This window comes from Cyprinus carpio, chromosome B7 (genome assembly GCF_018340385.1).
Source record: "Cyprinus carpio isolate SPL01 chromosome B7, ASM1834038v1, whole genome shotgun sequence".
Classification (NCBI taxonomy): Eukaryota; Metazoa; Chordata; class Actinopteri; order Cypriniformes; family Cyprinidae; genus Cyprinus; species Cyprinus carpio.
Window position 1 is genome coordinate 520,631 of NC_056603.1, and position 16,256 is coordinate 536,886.

Consider the following 16,256-nt stretch of genomic DNA (forward strand, 5'->3'; position numbering starts at 1 on the left):
GGGGGGGCGGTAACACAAAAAACCATTACCGGTAAGATCTAGTTATTTAGACGGACTTATCTAATCGACAAGCTCTCTAAACTATCTGCCCAGCCAGCTGAGTAGATAAATCACGTCTGAGCTTGAACTAGCGCTCAAGCTTTCTTATGTTAGACAACTAACGTACTAACAAAAACAATCCCGCGCGCGAGCCGAAGTGATTCCTAGATCTACACAAAATACTCAAAAAGAGGAGTAAATATTGTTAAAAACAAGTCCAGCACGCATCCCGACGAGGGCAGCTGAAAGTGTCCGTCTCAAGTTGGACTCCAGCCCGGTGAGCCAGGCGCGTCTAAACCGGATGCCTGCGTTCTCTTCCCTTCCGTACCGCTGCAAAAAAGTCTCCCCCCTTTAGTCCGCGATAACGACGCGGTTCCGCTGTGGGAGACCGAGAGCGACTCACGTCGAGTAGCTCGGGACCGAAAGAGGGGTGGTGAGTGAATCAGTAAACCACACCGTCTGAAGCCGCGTCCTGCTGTGGCTTTTGTGGTGGCTTGTGGTTTGAAACTGTACAGCTATACGTTATTCCGGTTTGCTAAAGAAATGCGCTGGCGGAAGCCGTTCAGGACAAAAATGGGGGCTTCGCTGTGATCAGCGTGAACGAAGAAAAAGCTGCTTTTTGATTGGACGGGGATGCACAAGTGGCGTTCACGCGCTCGTGGGAAATAGCATTGCCACTCTTTACTTGGACTCTTGTGATTTTTTTTTTTTTTTTGTCCTTTTTTTTTTTTACAGATGATCCATAAATCATTTACATAAAATGCTCTAAATTTTGAATAAATGTAACGTATCCTTTTTACACGTTTTATTTTTAAAACTTGTTTGTTTGGCATTGCTAGTCGACATCACAATCTCACGAACCTCCTGGCTCCTGCATTTCAAATCATCAGCCGCAGGCCAAAATTTTGAAGTATAAATATGTTCGGAATGTCTCATAGAAATGCTTATGACTCAGTCACTCAACCTATTTTTATGTGACTAGCCTGTATGTCTGCATGTCTCTCTGAAAACGACATCCAAATGTTTGAGAACCACAACAAAGCTTTCAGGTGTCTTTGCCCTTGTCTCTTCACATGTGAATGACTGGCTGACTTGTTGTGTTTTTTACTGCTTTATGACACCTGATGCATGAGGCAGAATGAAGACCGGGAAACCATCAGAGCCCACCATTATGAACTGAGCCCTTTTTCTTTGTTTAATCCCCAATTAGAGAAGTGAGAAGAGGCCCCAAATACCATTTGATCTGTTCATGAAACACTTATTTTAAAAATATGTAATTAAAAGACACTAAGGCCCGGCTTTCATAGACAGGGCTCTTAGCCTAAACCAGGATTAGTCCATAGTTTCAGTTAGGGCAGTTGAGTATTTTTTATATAAAACGAACCTTAGAAAAGAAAACATGGTGTGCATCTTGAGACAAAACAAAGGCACTGATATTATCTAAGAACAGTCAGTGCAAGTTTCTTTCATTTAAAACAGCTCAGACTTACATTTTTTAGTCCAGGACTAGGCGGAGTCTGCTCTGTGAAACCCGGGGGTAAGTATATTAAAATATTCCACACAAATGCCATCAAATAACAGACACAACAGATGAACAAACATTTCACATTTCGCTTAAAATTTTTATGTCTATATTAGATGTATACATAGGCCTACTAGAATGTAGTGGATAACAGTGAACAAGTAAATTATTGAGTGTTTAAAACATGTATATAACCCTGAATTAAAAAAATAAATAAATACCTGACTTTTCTCATAAGTATTAAAACCCCAGTTTGTTAAACATGAGGTAAGCAAAGGAAAATGTTTCAGAGGGGAAGTGCATTGAACATTTAAAAACACCTCTCTGTACGAGGAAGTGGTTTAAAGAGCAAAAACCACAATGGTGTGTCATGACTTCATTTGGGGAGGAGCATGAGAACATGTCTCATTCTAGAAACTTATTTATTTGTAAATAGTTCATTTGCACTTGTGTCACACATGGCTATATATAGTCTACTTAAAACTGATGACACTCTAAACTATATGTCAGTGAGCTCTGAGGTTATGATTAACAAAGACACAACATTAGTTGTAAATAAACCTGTTTTTTTTTAATCATTGTCAAAACTACTATCAAATTACTAAAAACATATATATGGTGTGATATTCATATGCACAAAGACAATGCATTTGCAATGAACATTAATATGTCTGACACTAGAAAACACTCAACATTAAACTGAACTACAAATGTATTTCTATAACATCTAAAGTAGCAGATATTTTGAATACTTGCAGTTCGGTGATCCTGAACAGCTGATGTGACAGCCCCATCTAGAGGAAAATAGATGCAACTATTTCCATGGCAACTAGATCCAGCAGTAGCCCTTGGCAACAGTTTCTGCAGCTGACTGATCACTTGCTCAGGGAGCATCCTACTTTTATTAAACAAGAGATGTTGACATGAAAATAATACAACATGGTTCAAATTCTGCTTATAAATGTAATAGAAAGTTGCATTGGGTGACTATTCCAAAAAAACGATTCTGGATCATTAGATCATTAAAAATAACTAAAATCTATGGCCCAAAAAATGAAAATAAAAATGGTTTTCAAATGGCTTCATAATTCTTTTACCTTGTTTTTACAAAAGCTCTTAATACATTCATTTAAAGTACAGTGTGTGGTACTGCAGAGGACTTGTTAACGATTTCTCTTGACTAACAGAGCATCCAAAACCTGCTAAAATGGTTTACTCCTCCCTCTCATTCGGTCAACACTGTGTTCATCCGTGTGTAGTTAAATGCATGTCTCTGTAGATGCTAAATCAATTATTTTACTGCCAACATACAGTCAGGCTTTAGATCGTGAATTTGACATTTACAATATTCATATAGCAGATGCTTTTATCTCAAGTGAGTAACAAGCGATAAGCAGTTTATTATACAAATTCTATCTTACATTTTAAACATTCTGATGTCCTTTATATGACCCTTTAGCTCTGTTACATTAATTAAAAAAGTGTGATTTATATTTAAGTATTTCAAAAGGAAAATGGAAACATAGAAAAACATAGGGCTATTCCTCAACCAAAAATCTGCACACTGTTCAACTGAAATAAAACAATAACATTTTAATCAGAGATTTTCAGTGATCTCTGACTGAAACATTGCTGTTTTATTTTGAAAATAACAGGAATAGTTGACCAGATTTTCACTGTTTTCAACCATATTACTTAAATAAGGCAAGAACATTGATGTCTATTTCACCACTCAAGAAGACCAACATAAGTGCTTCAACACACATACCAATCTCACAGTCATGAATCAAACAAAAGCTGCTATCACACCACTCCTGACATGCTCTCATCTTCAGGTCCAACAACTACAGGCTGGCAGCAGCCGGTGCAAATGTACCGCAGCACACAGAGGTAAACGCTGCCGGACAGTCCCACGGTCAGAGCCAGCAGGATCAGACTCAGGTACGATGGCCCAGGTTGGTATGCAAATTCGGTGAGAATGTCACTGTCCATTACTGCAGGTAGTTCAGAGTCCTGGGCTGGTAAATTGAGAAGAGATGAGCTGTTGGTTTTATTTAGCAATTTATTTATTAGATAAATCATATCATCACATTCGCAATATTTTACCTACTGCTGTGAAATAACCTTTACCTGTCAGTTTGTTTACTGTATATTATATTGCACATTTTATTATTCTGTGTATATTTTCCAAAAAATGCAACTACAAAATGTCCACCAGCCACAATAAAGTATCTAATGAAGATATTTTAAAAGACTAAGGCCATCTTCTTTTGTACATTGTATTGTAGGCTATAACATGCATGTACTGTATTGTGTACTGTGTAGTACTGTTTAGAGATAGTATATGTAATAATGGAGAAATTAATTTAATGTTTTCATTTTAATGTTTGGTCTTTTTAATTCTCATACTACCCTAAAATCTACTAAAACAACTTATTAATTAACACTTCTATAAAATATAAAAGATGCAGTTAATAAACAAACAGTAGCCTATGCTACAACTATTTAAATAAACTGTTTCAAGATGCCACTAATTATTAATGAACTATTAAACATTAATAAATAGAGAGCAAGACAGCTGGCTGTACATGAACAATATTTTATAAGTAAGAGAATCCAAGGCAGTACCTGAAATCAATGGAAAAATAAACAGAAGCAGCAATTCTGTATCCTTCCACAGCATTATGGAGACTTTACCGGTTTGGGCTGTATCATCTTTGGAAAACACAGCAAAACATAACTTTAAATCTATTTAATTTTATTTTTACAAATTGCAATTTACTTTTGATTAATCCTTTCTGACATAACATTTCTCTTAAGTGTGCTACTTACCAAAATACCTGCTCAAACTTGATTTCAGGAAAACATCTTGCACCGCTTCTCGTCCCGGTTTTTTCAAAGGTAATATGGTCCCGACAGTCGTTAACCTTTCGATAAGCACGAACGCCGGTAACAGTTTGCTGTCCAACGCACTTTTACGGAATTCCCTTTGATCTTTCGGTAACGACGACGCGCCGTGACACTATCGCATCTTTCAGCTGGAGTGTCGAAGGAGCAAATATCCTCATCGCTCGCCTATTCACGTTCCCCCACTACAATATACCTGTAAAGCGATCAATACTCTTTCGCTGGGGATGCTCTCGGACCTACGATTATTGCCCAAGCCTGGAAATACACTACTCCTATGGGCGTGAAATGATGCTCTCTCTCATTAGCCCGTGCAGCTCACCCCATATTGTTCCAAATGATAACATGTGCAATTACCTCTTAAAATCATAGAGCATCTTTAGCCTTCATTTGCACATAACGCTAGAATGAAATCACGCCTCAGTTGTGCATTGCATTGAATTTGTGTAATGTTCCCGCAAGTTTCCCGTTTTCTGAGGGCTCTTCTGGAGTATCTGTCAAAAACAGTAAATGTATGAAATGGGCCAATTACCATTTTAAAATGTTTTTTTTCCTTAGATATTAAACATTGTATCACTCTAAGATTAGATTATGTTTCTGAATTATAATTTATAATAACTAATAGCTCTGAGATTATAACCAGCTGTTTGTTGTATAAAATGGTATAGGCTGCCTTTTTAAAACCACCTCCTTCATAACTTTTTAAATATTATTTACAGAAATTAGCATCCTTTTAATAAAAGGGAATTAGGATGGTAACAGGGTTTATGCATAATCTGGGGACGCAACTTCAAATCTTTTTAATATCATGTCCAATGAAATCAAAATATATAAAATAATTACGTACCTTTTAATTACTGTATTATTTATTATTATATAAAAATGTTTATATATATGCTAATACAGCATGAAAAAATGACAAACATAGTTAAGGTTGGTTAAAGCTTTTCATTATTCAACCCATTGCATACACATATGTTCAGTGACACAAAAGGCCATTTCTTTTTTTGCTGAAACATTTAACTGTCACGTATAAATTGCCATAAAATTATTCATCATCATGTCTGCTGAATAAAAAGTAGGCTTAGTAAAGGTCACTGTTAGACACGCTCTATGTGGCAAAGACCACTTAAGCAGTCCAACAAGCAGAGAGAAATAAAAAATGTACATATGATTACTGTATTGTGAGATGTTAAATTATAGCTACAAGATACATGCAACTATACAGTTACAGAGTCCAAAACACCTGCTCAAATCATGTCAAAAAGTGAAGCCTATTTAGTAATAGAGCTGTGGGGATCCATAAATTATGGGCACCGGAGCATGGATGGTGGGTTGTGAATAAAAACCTCTGCAAGTCAGACTAAACAGACATGGTGCAAAATTACTGCTGTGAGCAGACAGTAAGCATATGGGTCATGACATGCAAACACTCAAACATCCAGAGACACATTTAAACACTAGGCACGCGCCTCCTCAGTGTCAGCCGAGACACTTCTGTGCAATTACATGTCTGATGCTAATTCTTTCTTTTTTTTTTTTTATATACGCATGCGCGCAGAGATAATTCTTTGCTGTTTGATTTCTGTTGTTGTTGTTTTAAGTTTTTTGATTATTTTTGTTTGCTTGCACATGACTGCTTAACTTTGAATTGAAGTCACTATAATTTCAAGATCTTACATCATCCTTGATATAAACTTATATACAAAATAAATAACTAAAATTATTTTGTATCAGCTATTATGTTTGAAAAATTGTAATGTGCAGGCATATCTCTAAAGAAAAAACATAGTTGGATCAGATGTGCTTGTCATCTGTGATCTGCATTTAGCTTAAATTGATAAGCAATAATAGACTACTTAACTGTGTTTTTAGCGCTTCAAGTATCGTGTTCAAGCTTGCTGTAGACTGTGTTTAAAATAGCACACCCTACGCAATCACAAATGCATGCACACATTTTTAGGAGACAGTGTTCAAGTCAGAGGCTTTAACAGACACAACGTTGAGGTAAATGTGCACACACTGCTCTTCTGCTGCAGTATAACTGCAAGAGCCTTACTTAGTTGCAAGTCTATAACATTATTAGGTATCTGTCAGAGAAAACTCTGTGTCAACGCTGCATGTTTTATTGATGACTGTTGTGTTTGGTATGTGTAAATGAAAGTGCATAAGTGTTAAGGCTTCATGGTCTTGTCTTTGCCACAACATCTTACGTCAACACAATCTGAAGGCCCAAAGGGTGTGACAGTTCTCTCTCTTTTTCTCTCTACATTTTTCTTTCCCACTCTGTTCAGTGTTCTTTTCATCATCTCACCCTATAATTCACTGTGGGGTTTTCTGCTGGACTGGAATGTTGTACAGACAGAACAACTAGAGTCACTGCGCTCTTTTAGGTTATAATCAAAAGCAGGGAGGGTCAGTACACTGGGGTCTGATTCCACAGGAACAGCCTCCGTGTCAATGGCCATTATATTTTCTACAAGACACATGATGGCTGCATCTATGTTTGTGTTGTCCTGTTATAAAAAAGGGGAAAATATAATATGAATAGAAATGTATTTTCAAACAGGCATCTAGTCACTAGCTAGTGTAATATAATAAAATATATAGCCTATAATCAGTACCTTTGCAGACGTCTCATACCACCCCACAAAACCATGGTCTCTGGAGAAATTGTCGAGTTTGGGCAGTTTGGAACACAAACCATGTCTCTGTTGGTCACACTTGTTGGCCAGCAGGACAGCTGGAAGGGGACGCCCATTGCCAAGGGCAACTTTAGAATCAAGATCTTTTTTCCATTTCAACACAGCTTGGAAGGTGGAAGCACGAGTCATGTCAAAAACCACCAGCGCCCCAACGGCCTCTCGGTAGTACACACGTGTCATGTTGCCATACCTCTCTTGTCCTGAGAATATATAAGAAAAAAAAGTGCAAGACAGTTTCTGTGTATGTTATTTAAAGGAACAGTTCACTCGAAAGTAAAAATTTGCTTAAAGTTTGCTCACATTCAGGCCATCCAAGATGTAGATGAGTTTGATTCTTTATATTACAGATTTTGAGAAATTTAGCATTCCATAATCACTTGCTTACTAATGGATCTCCTGCAGTGAATGGGTGCCGTCAGAATGAGAGTTCAAACAGCTGATAAAAACATCACAATAATCCATAAGACCCCAGTCCATTAATTAATGTATTGTGAACTGGAAAACTGCATGTTTGTAAGAAACACATTCATCCTTAAGGCGTTTTAACTTTAAACCACCACTTCTATTATCTATAATAATGCTTCTTCCAGTAAATAAAGTCCATCCCCGGTTCATCTTATGATTTTTTTCACTGGTGAAAGCAAAATTGTGGATAAAGGCTTGAAGCAATGTTTTGAAATTAAATGATAATGAACATTCATAGTTTTTTGCTCCACAATAGATTAACTGATGGACCGTAGTGATGGAGTACATGTGTATTATTGTGATGTTTTTATCAGCTGTTTGAACTCACTTTCTGAAGGCACCCATTCACAACTCATCTAAGTCTTGGATGACTTAAAGTCATTTTTGTTCCCGCTTTTTGTACTGGTATTGGTAATATTTTCACAATATTTTTCTTTTCTTAGAATGGCTAAACTTTGACTTTAACTTGAACACACTACTCAGCCATTCAGAAATGTGCATGAGATCCTTGACTGCAGACAACATAAACATCTTCCCATATCACAAATGACATGTGCTTGACCATAATGGAAAAGCAAAATCTTTAAGCTCTTTTATAAAATCTGTCAGAACAGACAGATGCATTTCCATTTGAACACGGTTCACAATTCGACATGGTTAACTAACTGTGAACAGTCATGCTGATGGGACACCTATAGTGATGGGATGACAGTATAGTACAGTATTTTTCTACACACATTTTTGGCAGGAAGACACATTATACTAGCTAACTCATTAAATTAATATATTACTACAACTTTGGATGGACATACGTATATTATCCCTATACTGTAATCATTACAAACACAAACTGTAATCATTGTCTAACATGTTTATTATGTGTGCTTAACTGAATATATCTTGAACTGAATTGAATCAAATCATACAATATTATGTCAATAAATGTTCTTAGCTAGTCTGGGAACTTCTAAATTTTGATATGACACAATCATTCTCCACAGTGCACTAGCTTCAATGTTTACCTACAGTCCTGCATTGTTTCCAACTCTTGCATCATCAAGGTTACATACATTTTTATCTTGATTTCATAGCACCAAATAGAAAAAGACGTGACCGGATTGGCAAGGTTTTACAATGAGAACAGTTCTCTTATGGAGGATCTTAAATGGACCTAACCTGTATTAATGCATTACCACGGGAAATGTTAAGGCGAAATGAGGCCAATTAGACTTTCACATGGTTCACCGTGGCGTACCTTGAAATTCGATTGAGGTCTTGTGTGAGGTCATAAAACTACTGCGTTCAATTAGGGATGACTGTCATGCAATCTTCCAGATGAGTTAAATTCAAGCTCATGAGCACAAGCGCCACTCATAACACTGTCACTAACTATGCTAATAGAAACCTTTATTTAAATCTTTCCAGTTTTGTTAATTTAACATTAATTGTTTTCGTAAACCTGAAAAATAAAAACAATTCTATCTCTAGTTTTTAGAATCATGTAAACATATCTCTACATTTTCCAATCTGTCAGCCATGTTGAATTAAATGCGCTGTGTGAATGTTTTGTCCTGGAGCTGGTGTGTTTTTGTGTGTTTTCCACCAGTAGGTGATGTGACGACCCTCACATGAGACCAATATAAGCACGAGACCAGTGAATATAACCACGAGACACACATTCCTGTCCCTGTGCTTCAGTTTATTCTGAGTATAAACACAGAGAATCATTCATACCACTGTGACATCACATACACCAGCTGAGAGCAGGAAAATCTCAAACATGGACTGTAATGGCACTGTTCAAGCCAAGTGTTAAAAGCATTACTCCAGTAACATTTTTCTTCTCTTTATGTCTTTCTGTTTAGCCTCCTGTGTGTGATTATTTTTCCAAGGAATAATATTATGTAGTGCATTTCCACTGTGTACGGTCAATAAAAAACATCAGTGCTAGGAAACTGAAGGTTAGAAAGGGCTGAAACTTGTCTGACATCATATTCTTTTTGTAAACACTGTAAAAATCTTTTTATCTAAACCGTTTTGGTTCCATCCATTTTATGTGACACAAAACTTAATTTGTTATGTATTTTGTGATTTTTTTTTTTTCTACAGTAAATATAAAGTCAAAGTGCATTACTGCAGACTTTGGCACCACTTTGATTATATATTTAAGACGACTCAAAAATCCGTCTTTTATGTATAAATGTAGGTAGCTGACAGATATCTTAGGCATGATCTTTTAGTGTTTGAGTTTGAGTCCAAAATGACATGGATAATAGCTACTATAAATAGCCATTCAAGATTTAGAAAATGTTGTGCAGAATAGTTTAAGACGCAGTACGTCATATCATATCGCTTGAAGGCTCCTCTTAACTACCAATATGCTGATTTATTTACATAAGCCTATTGACTTTTTAGATAAAGCAGTGACAATCATTAACATTGCAGGCAGAGACGAGGAACTATACATAACTTAAACAACTGACCTGCGATGTCCCACAACTGCAGTCGAATGACTGTCTGGTGATCCCAGTTCAGGACTTTCAGAGCAAAGTCAACACCGATAGTCGCGCGGTAATGCTGAGAAAAAACCTGATGCACATAACGCTTAATGATGGAAGTCTTCCCCACACCTAAATCTCCAATGACAAGGACTTTGAGTAACCTCTCCTGCTGCATGTCAACAGTCTTGACTAGTACATGACACTTTTATCCAAAAGAAAGAAAGCTTTTGTTTTATGTAAAATTAAAGTCGTGCTGGATGGAGTTCTCACAACATCTAGGTTTTGGTGGATCGTAAAAATGACAAACAAAACAACACAAAAATTCACTGCGTTTCTTTGGAGTTGAGGACGCGCGCATACAGCGGTCAACTAGTGCGTTTCATAAAAGCGTTCCTTCAAGAGCGAGAAGTTTCGCACTTCTTTTGCCTGACTGTCGACAACTTTTCACCGCGCTGTGGATCCGCTGTCGAGTCACTCAAGCCAAATCCTATACTGCTGATCTGTTCAAGAAGCCGATCACAGTGTGCCTAACTGAACTTTAGGACAGGAGATTTTAGTCCAGGGTTTAGTCTCGAGAATAAACTACAACCCCCGTCATCCTGGTTATCTGGTTCGTCTGCTCGTAACACTTGAAATAGACGGCGCACAAGAAATGTAGATGCCTCTGTACTGTACGTAGCCTATAGATAATGTATAGCCTACTTAAGCAAAGTAAAACTGGAAGATAGTTTACCCAAGAAGGAGTAGAGACAATGCCTATACTACTTTTTGTAACGTTTTAACAAAAGGATGTAGCCTAGTCAAACATTCAAATCTGGCACTTTTAAAGTAGGCCTAGGCTAATTGAAAATGTATAGGCCTATCAAAAAAAAAAAAAAAAAAATCAGTAGGCCTATGTTTCCCAAGATCAGCATAAAATTATGTATGAAACAAAATAAGTGAGTCAAAGAAAGAAAGCATTGAAATATTTAAGTGTCTGTGACTGCTATTAGGAGGATTGTGGTACTGGTGCTGATGCGGGATGAGTCAGGCTATATGATGCTTCTACTGTCGCTTCCATTTCATCAGCACAAAACATCCAAACATTTCTCCATCTTCCAAGTGTGGATCAAAACATGACATGCATAAATCACCTTTGACTTTTACGCGACTTTGATCCACGCAGGGATCATTTCAACAACACGCCGACTCATCTTTAGCTACATCCAAGAAAAATAGACCGCCTGCACGGCGCTGTTTGGTGTGCACCTATTTGTTTGATTTTCCGTAGAGACGAATGTTTTGTTTATTATTCGGTATGTTATGTAAATAGTTTATGTCCGTCGTTTCATCCAGCGGTTTGTTGATATGCTTTAATTATTTATAGATTATGGAATCTGCCGTTTGGTAGCTTTGAACCGACCAAACAAAAACAACGTAAGTAAAGAGCACCGAATAAGGGACCCTTTACACAGATGCTTCTACACAAAGACAACGCTTGTTAAACAGTTGCCTCTTTTGTAGATATAGAACAGATTGTAGTAATCGTTATAACGACAAGGCCAACGATAGCCAGCTACTGTAGTCCAGCTACCAGACGAGCCTCAGTGAAATCTCAATAATCTAACAGGCATCACATAGCCTACTGTCAGTAGGTCATGTTACTGTTAGACTGGTTTTATTCAGTTGCACACGACTAAGAACATATAAACACATATTGCATTAAATCTAATTATGTGTAGCCTATATTCTTCCATTACTGAAAAAAGCATTAAGTTAATACTAAAATAGTATGGCAATTATATAGAGTTGAATATATTTGAATAGAATATATTTGCTATATTTTAAAAAAATAAAGTCACATCTTGAGCTCTATTTATAAAGAATACACAACCAGATCCTTATCATAACTGATGCAGGCCTTAAAATTAAACTCTCAAAGGATAATTTTGTGCTTCAGCTACCTTTAGAGATAACTACAACACATCCTCAGAAGAGGTTACGAAAGCTTTAAAGAGAAATTTGCTCTGTTTTCTCCTTTTAGTAAACTGGTAAAACAGGCTGACATAAAAATGCAAGTGAATAAAATAAAGAATTGTCTTTCTCTTTTCTGTTCTGTCCTTGGAATTGGAAATCATCACACATGTTTTGGCAGCATCTAATTCACTTTACTTCTTTTTTTTTGCTTTGACAGACCTGAATAAAACATGGAGGCAATTTGGCTTTACCAATTTCGACTGATTGTTATTGGGGACTCCACTGTTGGAAAATCATGTTTAATTAGACGATTCACAGAAGGCCGCTTCGCACAAGTGTCGGACCCGACAGTCGGGGTAGATTTTTTCTCCCGCCTGGTGGAGATTGAACCTGGGAAACGCATTAAACTGCAGATTTGGGACACTGCAGGCCAGGAACGCTTCAGGTATTGTAAATCTTTATCTTGTATTATGTTACATTATACACTGTTCTCATTATTCTGCATCACTGTAAATAGCCTAACTGTCCAATCATTTATTGATTGTTCATAGGGTGGATGACTACATTTCATATAAAGTTGTTTAGGTGGTTTACCTCATAGAATTAAAATCCTATAGACCCCCAGTTCCATAAAGATGTACAGGTGCATCTCAATAAATTAGAATGTCGTGGAAAAGTTCATTTATTTCAGTAATTCAACTCAAATTGTGAAACTCGTGTATTAAATAAATTCAGTGCACACAGACTGAAGTAGTTTAAGTCTTTGGTTCTTTTAATTGTGATGATTTTGGCTCACATTTAACAAAAACCCACCAATTCACTATCTCAACAATTTAGAATACTTCATAAGACCAATAAAAAAAAACATTTTTAGTGAATTGTTGGCCTTCTGGAAAGTATGTTAATTTACTGTACATGTACTCAATACTTGTTAGGGGCTCCTTTTGCTTTAATTACTGCCTCAATTCGGCGTGGCATGGAGGTGATCAGTTTGTGGCACTGCTGAGGTGGTATGGAAGCCCAGGTTACTTTGGCAGTGGCCTTCAGCTCATCTGCATTTTTTGGTCTCTTGTTTCTCATTTTCCTCTTGACCATCCCCTATAGATTCTCTCTGGGGTTCAGGTCTGGTGAGTTTGCTGGCCAGTCAGGCACACCAACACCATGGTCATTTAACCAACTTTTGGTGCTTTTGGCAGTGTGGGCAGGTGCCAAATCCTGCTGGAAAATGAAATCGGCATCTTCAAAAAGCTGGTCAGCAGAAGGAAGCATGTAGTGCTCCAAAATTTCTTGGTAAATGGGTGCAGTGACTTTGGTTTTCAAAAAACACAATGGACCAACACCAGCAGATGACATTGCACCCCAAATCATCACAAACTGTGGAAACTTAACACTGAACTTCACGCAACTTGGGCTGTGAGCTTCTCCAGACTGTAGGACCTTGGTTTCCAAATGAAATTCAAAACTTGGTCTCATCTGAAAAGAGGACTTTGGACCACTGGGCAACAGTCCAGTTCTTCTCCTTAGCCCAGGTAAGACGCCTCTGATGTTGTCTGTGGTTCAGGAGTGGCTTAACAAGAGGAATACGACAACTGTAGCCAAATTCCTTGACACGTCTGTGTGTGGTGGCTCCTGATGCCTTGACCCCAGCCTCAGTCCACTCCTTGTGAATTCTTGAATCAATTTTGCTTGACAATCCTCATAAGGCTGTGGTTCTCTCGGTTGGTTGTGCATCTTTTTCACACTTTTTCCTTCCACTCAACTTTCTGTAAACATGCTTAGATACAGCACTCTGTGAACAGCCAGCTTCTTTGGCAATGAATGTTTGTGGCTTACCCTCCTTGTGAAGGGTGTCAATGATTGTCTTCTGGACAACTGTCAGATCAGCAGTCATCCCCATGATTGTGTACCCTAGTGAACCAAACTGAGAGACCATTTTGAAGGCTCAGGAAACCTTTGCAGGTGTTTTGAGTTGATTAGCTGATTGGCATGTCACCATATTCTAATTTGTTGAGATAGTGAATTGGTGGGTTTTTGTTAAATGTGAGCCAAAATCATCACAATTCAAAGAACCAAAGACTTAAACTACTTCAGTCTGTGCGCATTGTATTTATTTAATACACAAGTTTCACAATTTGAGTTGAATTACTGAAATAAATGAACTTTTCCACAACATTCTAATTTATTGAGATGCACCTGTATGTCTATATAAATAATATAACTGTTTATTAGCTCAGAAATATTTTTATTTAATTTTTAATTATTGTACATTGTCAAATAGTTGCTTACACATCAAGAGAAATTAAGTTAAATCATCAAGCTTACCTGATCAGAAGTCCCTATTATCCACCTGATTGGTGTTTCCATGGTATCCGTGCTGATGTATCTCTCCCAGACTTGATGACAGACTTATTCACACATCACTGATTCTTTTTTTTATATATTAACCCTAGGGGATTCAGAGATGCTGTCTATATTTACTAATGAATGCATCTCAAGGTCTCTTTACCAACAAAAGTTTTTTGCAGAACTCACAGGAAATATAAATATTGGTGAATCACTGCCTTCTTCAATGTCACAAATGTCTGACATAAAGTGATGTCAGTAACTCCAGAGGCCCCTCGGCATCCTTCACAGCTCAGTGCATTCCCAGCGGTACTCCTTCACAAGCTCAGACTGTTTTACAGTCTCACTCTGATGCCTTTTTACATTTTTTTCCCATCTACCTTGTTTTCATCTCTGCCTTCTGTTGCAGGTTTACATTTCCTGTTCTCTCTGCACCTGTCACACACAAATGCCTTTCTCAGATTCATTTCTAATTTTGCAGGACATCCACACTCCACTTCTCATAAACATGTAGTTTGATCATCTTATTCTAGATGCTACACAATACCCTATCTAACTTTCTATCTATCTACAAACTTATAAACCTTTTTCTTACTGACAGGGCATTTGACTTTATCATTCAAGACTATTGTTACAAAATTTCTACCTTTCTAGTTATAATTAGTTTATTTAAATTAAATTATTTAAAACACAAGTAGTGACAGATTTTTCCTTCTGTATTGTGACGAGAGAAATGTAGAACATCTTGTTCAGGCCATTAGTTGTTGATTGGATGGAGGAGGCAGGTCTGAATGCAAACTTTCAGTCAGTTCTAACAAAGGTGTGAAATTTCCAACTAATCTGTTGTTTTACTGAAAGCTGGAGTCATTACAATTTCAGATCAATAACATGCATTTAGAAAATACATTTTCATGCCGACATTAATTCTACTTGTTTACATTTAAATTTGAATTGCAGTTCTGCATCCCGTATACTAGGCTACTTCAATTCAAATTCAGGAACATTGTTTCATTTTATTATGCTTTCTTCAGGTCTATTACCAGAGCATACTACCGTAACTCTGTGGGGGGTCTACTGCTCTTTGACATCACCAACCGTCGTTCCTTCCAGAACGTTCACGAGTGGCTAGAAGAGGCACGTAGCCACGTGCAGCCCCACAGCATTGTCTTCCTGCTGGTCGGCCACAAATGTGATCTGGAACCACAGCGTCAGGTGAGCCGGCAAGAGGCAGAGAAACTAGCGGCTGCATACGGCATGCGCTACGTGGAGACTTCAGCACGTGATGCCATAAACGTGGAGAGGGCTTTTACGGAGCTAACACGGGATATATTCGAGCTGGTGAAGAGTGGGGAGATTACTATCCAGGAAGGTTGGGAGGGAGTGAAGAGCGGGTTTGTACCGAACGTGGTGCATTCGTCAGAAGAAGTGACAAAGGGTGATCGCCGGTGTTTCTGCTGAGTCCGTAATCATCACCCTGGAACCTATCAAACATTTGGGCCCTGGTTGACAAAAAACCCTGCTTCCTCCAATCACAGGGTCAGTCTTCAACTCCCTGATTATGATTATCACCCCTTTCCTGCCTGATGAATGCCTAAATGAGTCCCACCATGCCATATTGCTTCACTTTTCTATACTACTTTGCTCATTTACCTAATCCCACAATCTTGTAAATGGCTAAATTGAACTGCTAAGAATAAAAGGCTATTGTAGAACTCCTGCTGAAAGGCCGGTCAGAACTATATCTGCACTTTAGCTGTAACATCTCTCATTCATTCTGTTGAGCCACGAAAGTTAGACTTCCCAAATGAAGATGCTCTG

The 16,256-nt window shown here is 37.7% G+C and overlaps 2 protein-coding genes and 1 long non-coding RNA gene across 3 annotated transcripts; 1 reads left to right on the forward strand and 2 right to left on the reverse strand.

Moving 5' to 3' along the window:
* Nucleotides 1-2,924: 2,924 nt before the first annotated feature.
* LOC109093525 lies at nucleotides 2,925-5,289 on the reverse strand. The gene is made up of 3 exons (XR_002018409.2): nucleotides 4,394-5,289; nucleotides 4,190-4,276; nucleotides 2,925-3,579 (listed from the first exon to the last, which is right to left on the reverse strand). It is a non-coding gene; the product is annotated as an uncharacterized LOC109093525 (long non-coding RNA).
* Nucleotides 5,290-6,105: 816 nt separating this feature from the next.
* LOC109092926 (ras-related protein Rab-38-like) lies at nucleotides 6,106-10,647 on the reverse strand. Its single transcript, XM_019106641.2, has 3 exons — nucleotides 10,122-10,647; nucleotides 7,093-7,373; nucleotides 6,106-6,984 (listed from the first exon to the last, which is right to left on the reverse strand). Exons 1-3 carry the CDS (start codon nucleotides 10,312-10,314, stop codon nucleotides 6,784-6,786), a joined length of 675 nt encoding a protein of 224 aa, XP_018962186.1. The 5' UTR covers nucleotides 10,315-10,647; the 3' UTR covers nucleotides 6,106-6,783.
* A 1,674-nt stretch (nucleotides 10,648-12,321) lies between these two features.
* Nucleotides 12,322-15,939, forward strand: LOC122137887 (ras-related protein Rab-39B-like). The gene is made up of 2 exons (XM_042726890.1): nucleotides 12,322-12,540; nucleotides 15,470-15,939. Exons 1-2 carry the CDS (start codon nucleotides 12,326-12,328, stop codon nucleotides 15,894-15,896), a joined length of 642 nt encoding a protein of 213 aa, XP_042582824.1. The 5' UTR covers nucleotides 12,322-12,325; the 3' UTR covers nucleotides 15,897-15,939.
* The last annotated feature ends 317 nt before the right edge of the window (nucleotides 15,940-16,256 follow it).

Excerpts from the sequence above, each read along its gene's own strand:
- LOC122137887 (XM_042726890.1), top strand. The coding sequence starts at position 12,326 with ATGGAGGCAATTTGGCTTTACCAATTTCGACTGATTGTTATTGGGGAC. Across the intron at positions 12,541-15,469 it reads GCAGGCCAGGAACGCTTCAG|GTCTATTACCAGAGCATACT; the intron begins GTATTGTAAATC and ends TGCTTTCTTCAG.
- LOC109092926 (XM_019106641.2), bottom strand. The coding sequence starts at position 10,314 with ATGCAGCAGGAGAGGTTACTCAAAGTCCTTGTCATTGGAGATTTAGGT. Across the intron at positions 7,374-10,121 it reads GCAGTTGTGGGACATCGCAG|GACAAGAGAGGTATGGCAAC; the intron begins GTCAGTTGTTTA and ends ATATATTCTCAG. Across the intron at positions 6,985-7,092 it reads GGTATGAGACGTCTGCAAAG|GACAACACAAACATAGATGC; the intron begins GTACTGATTATA and ends TTTTTATAACAG.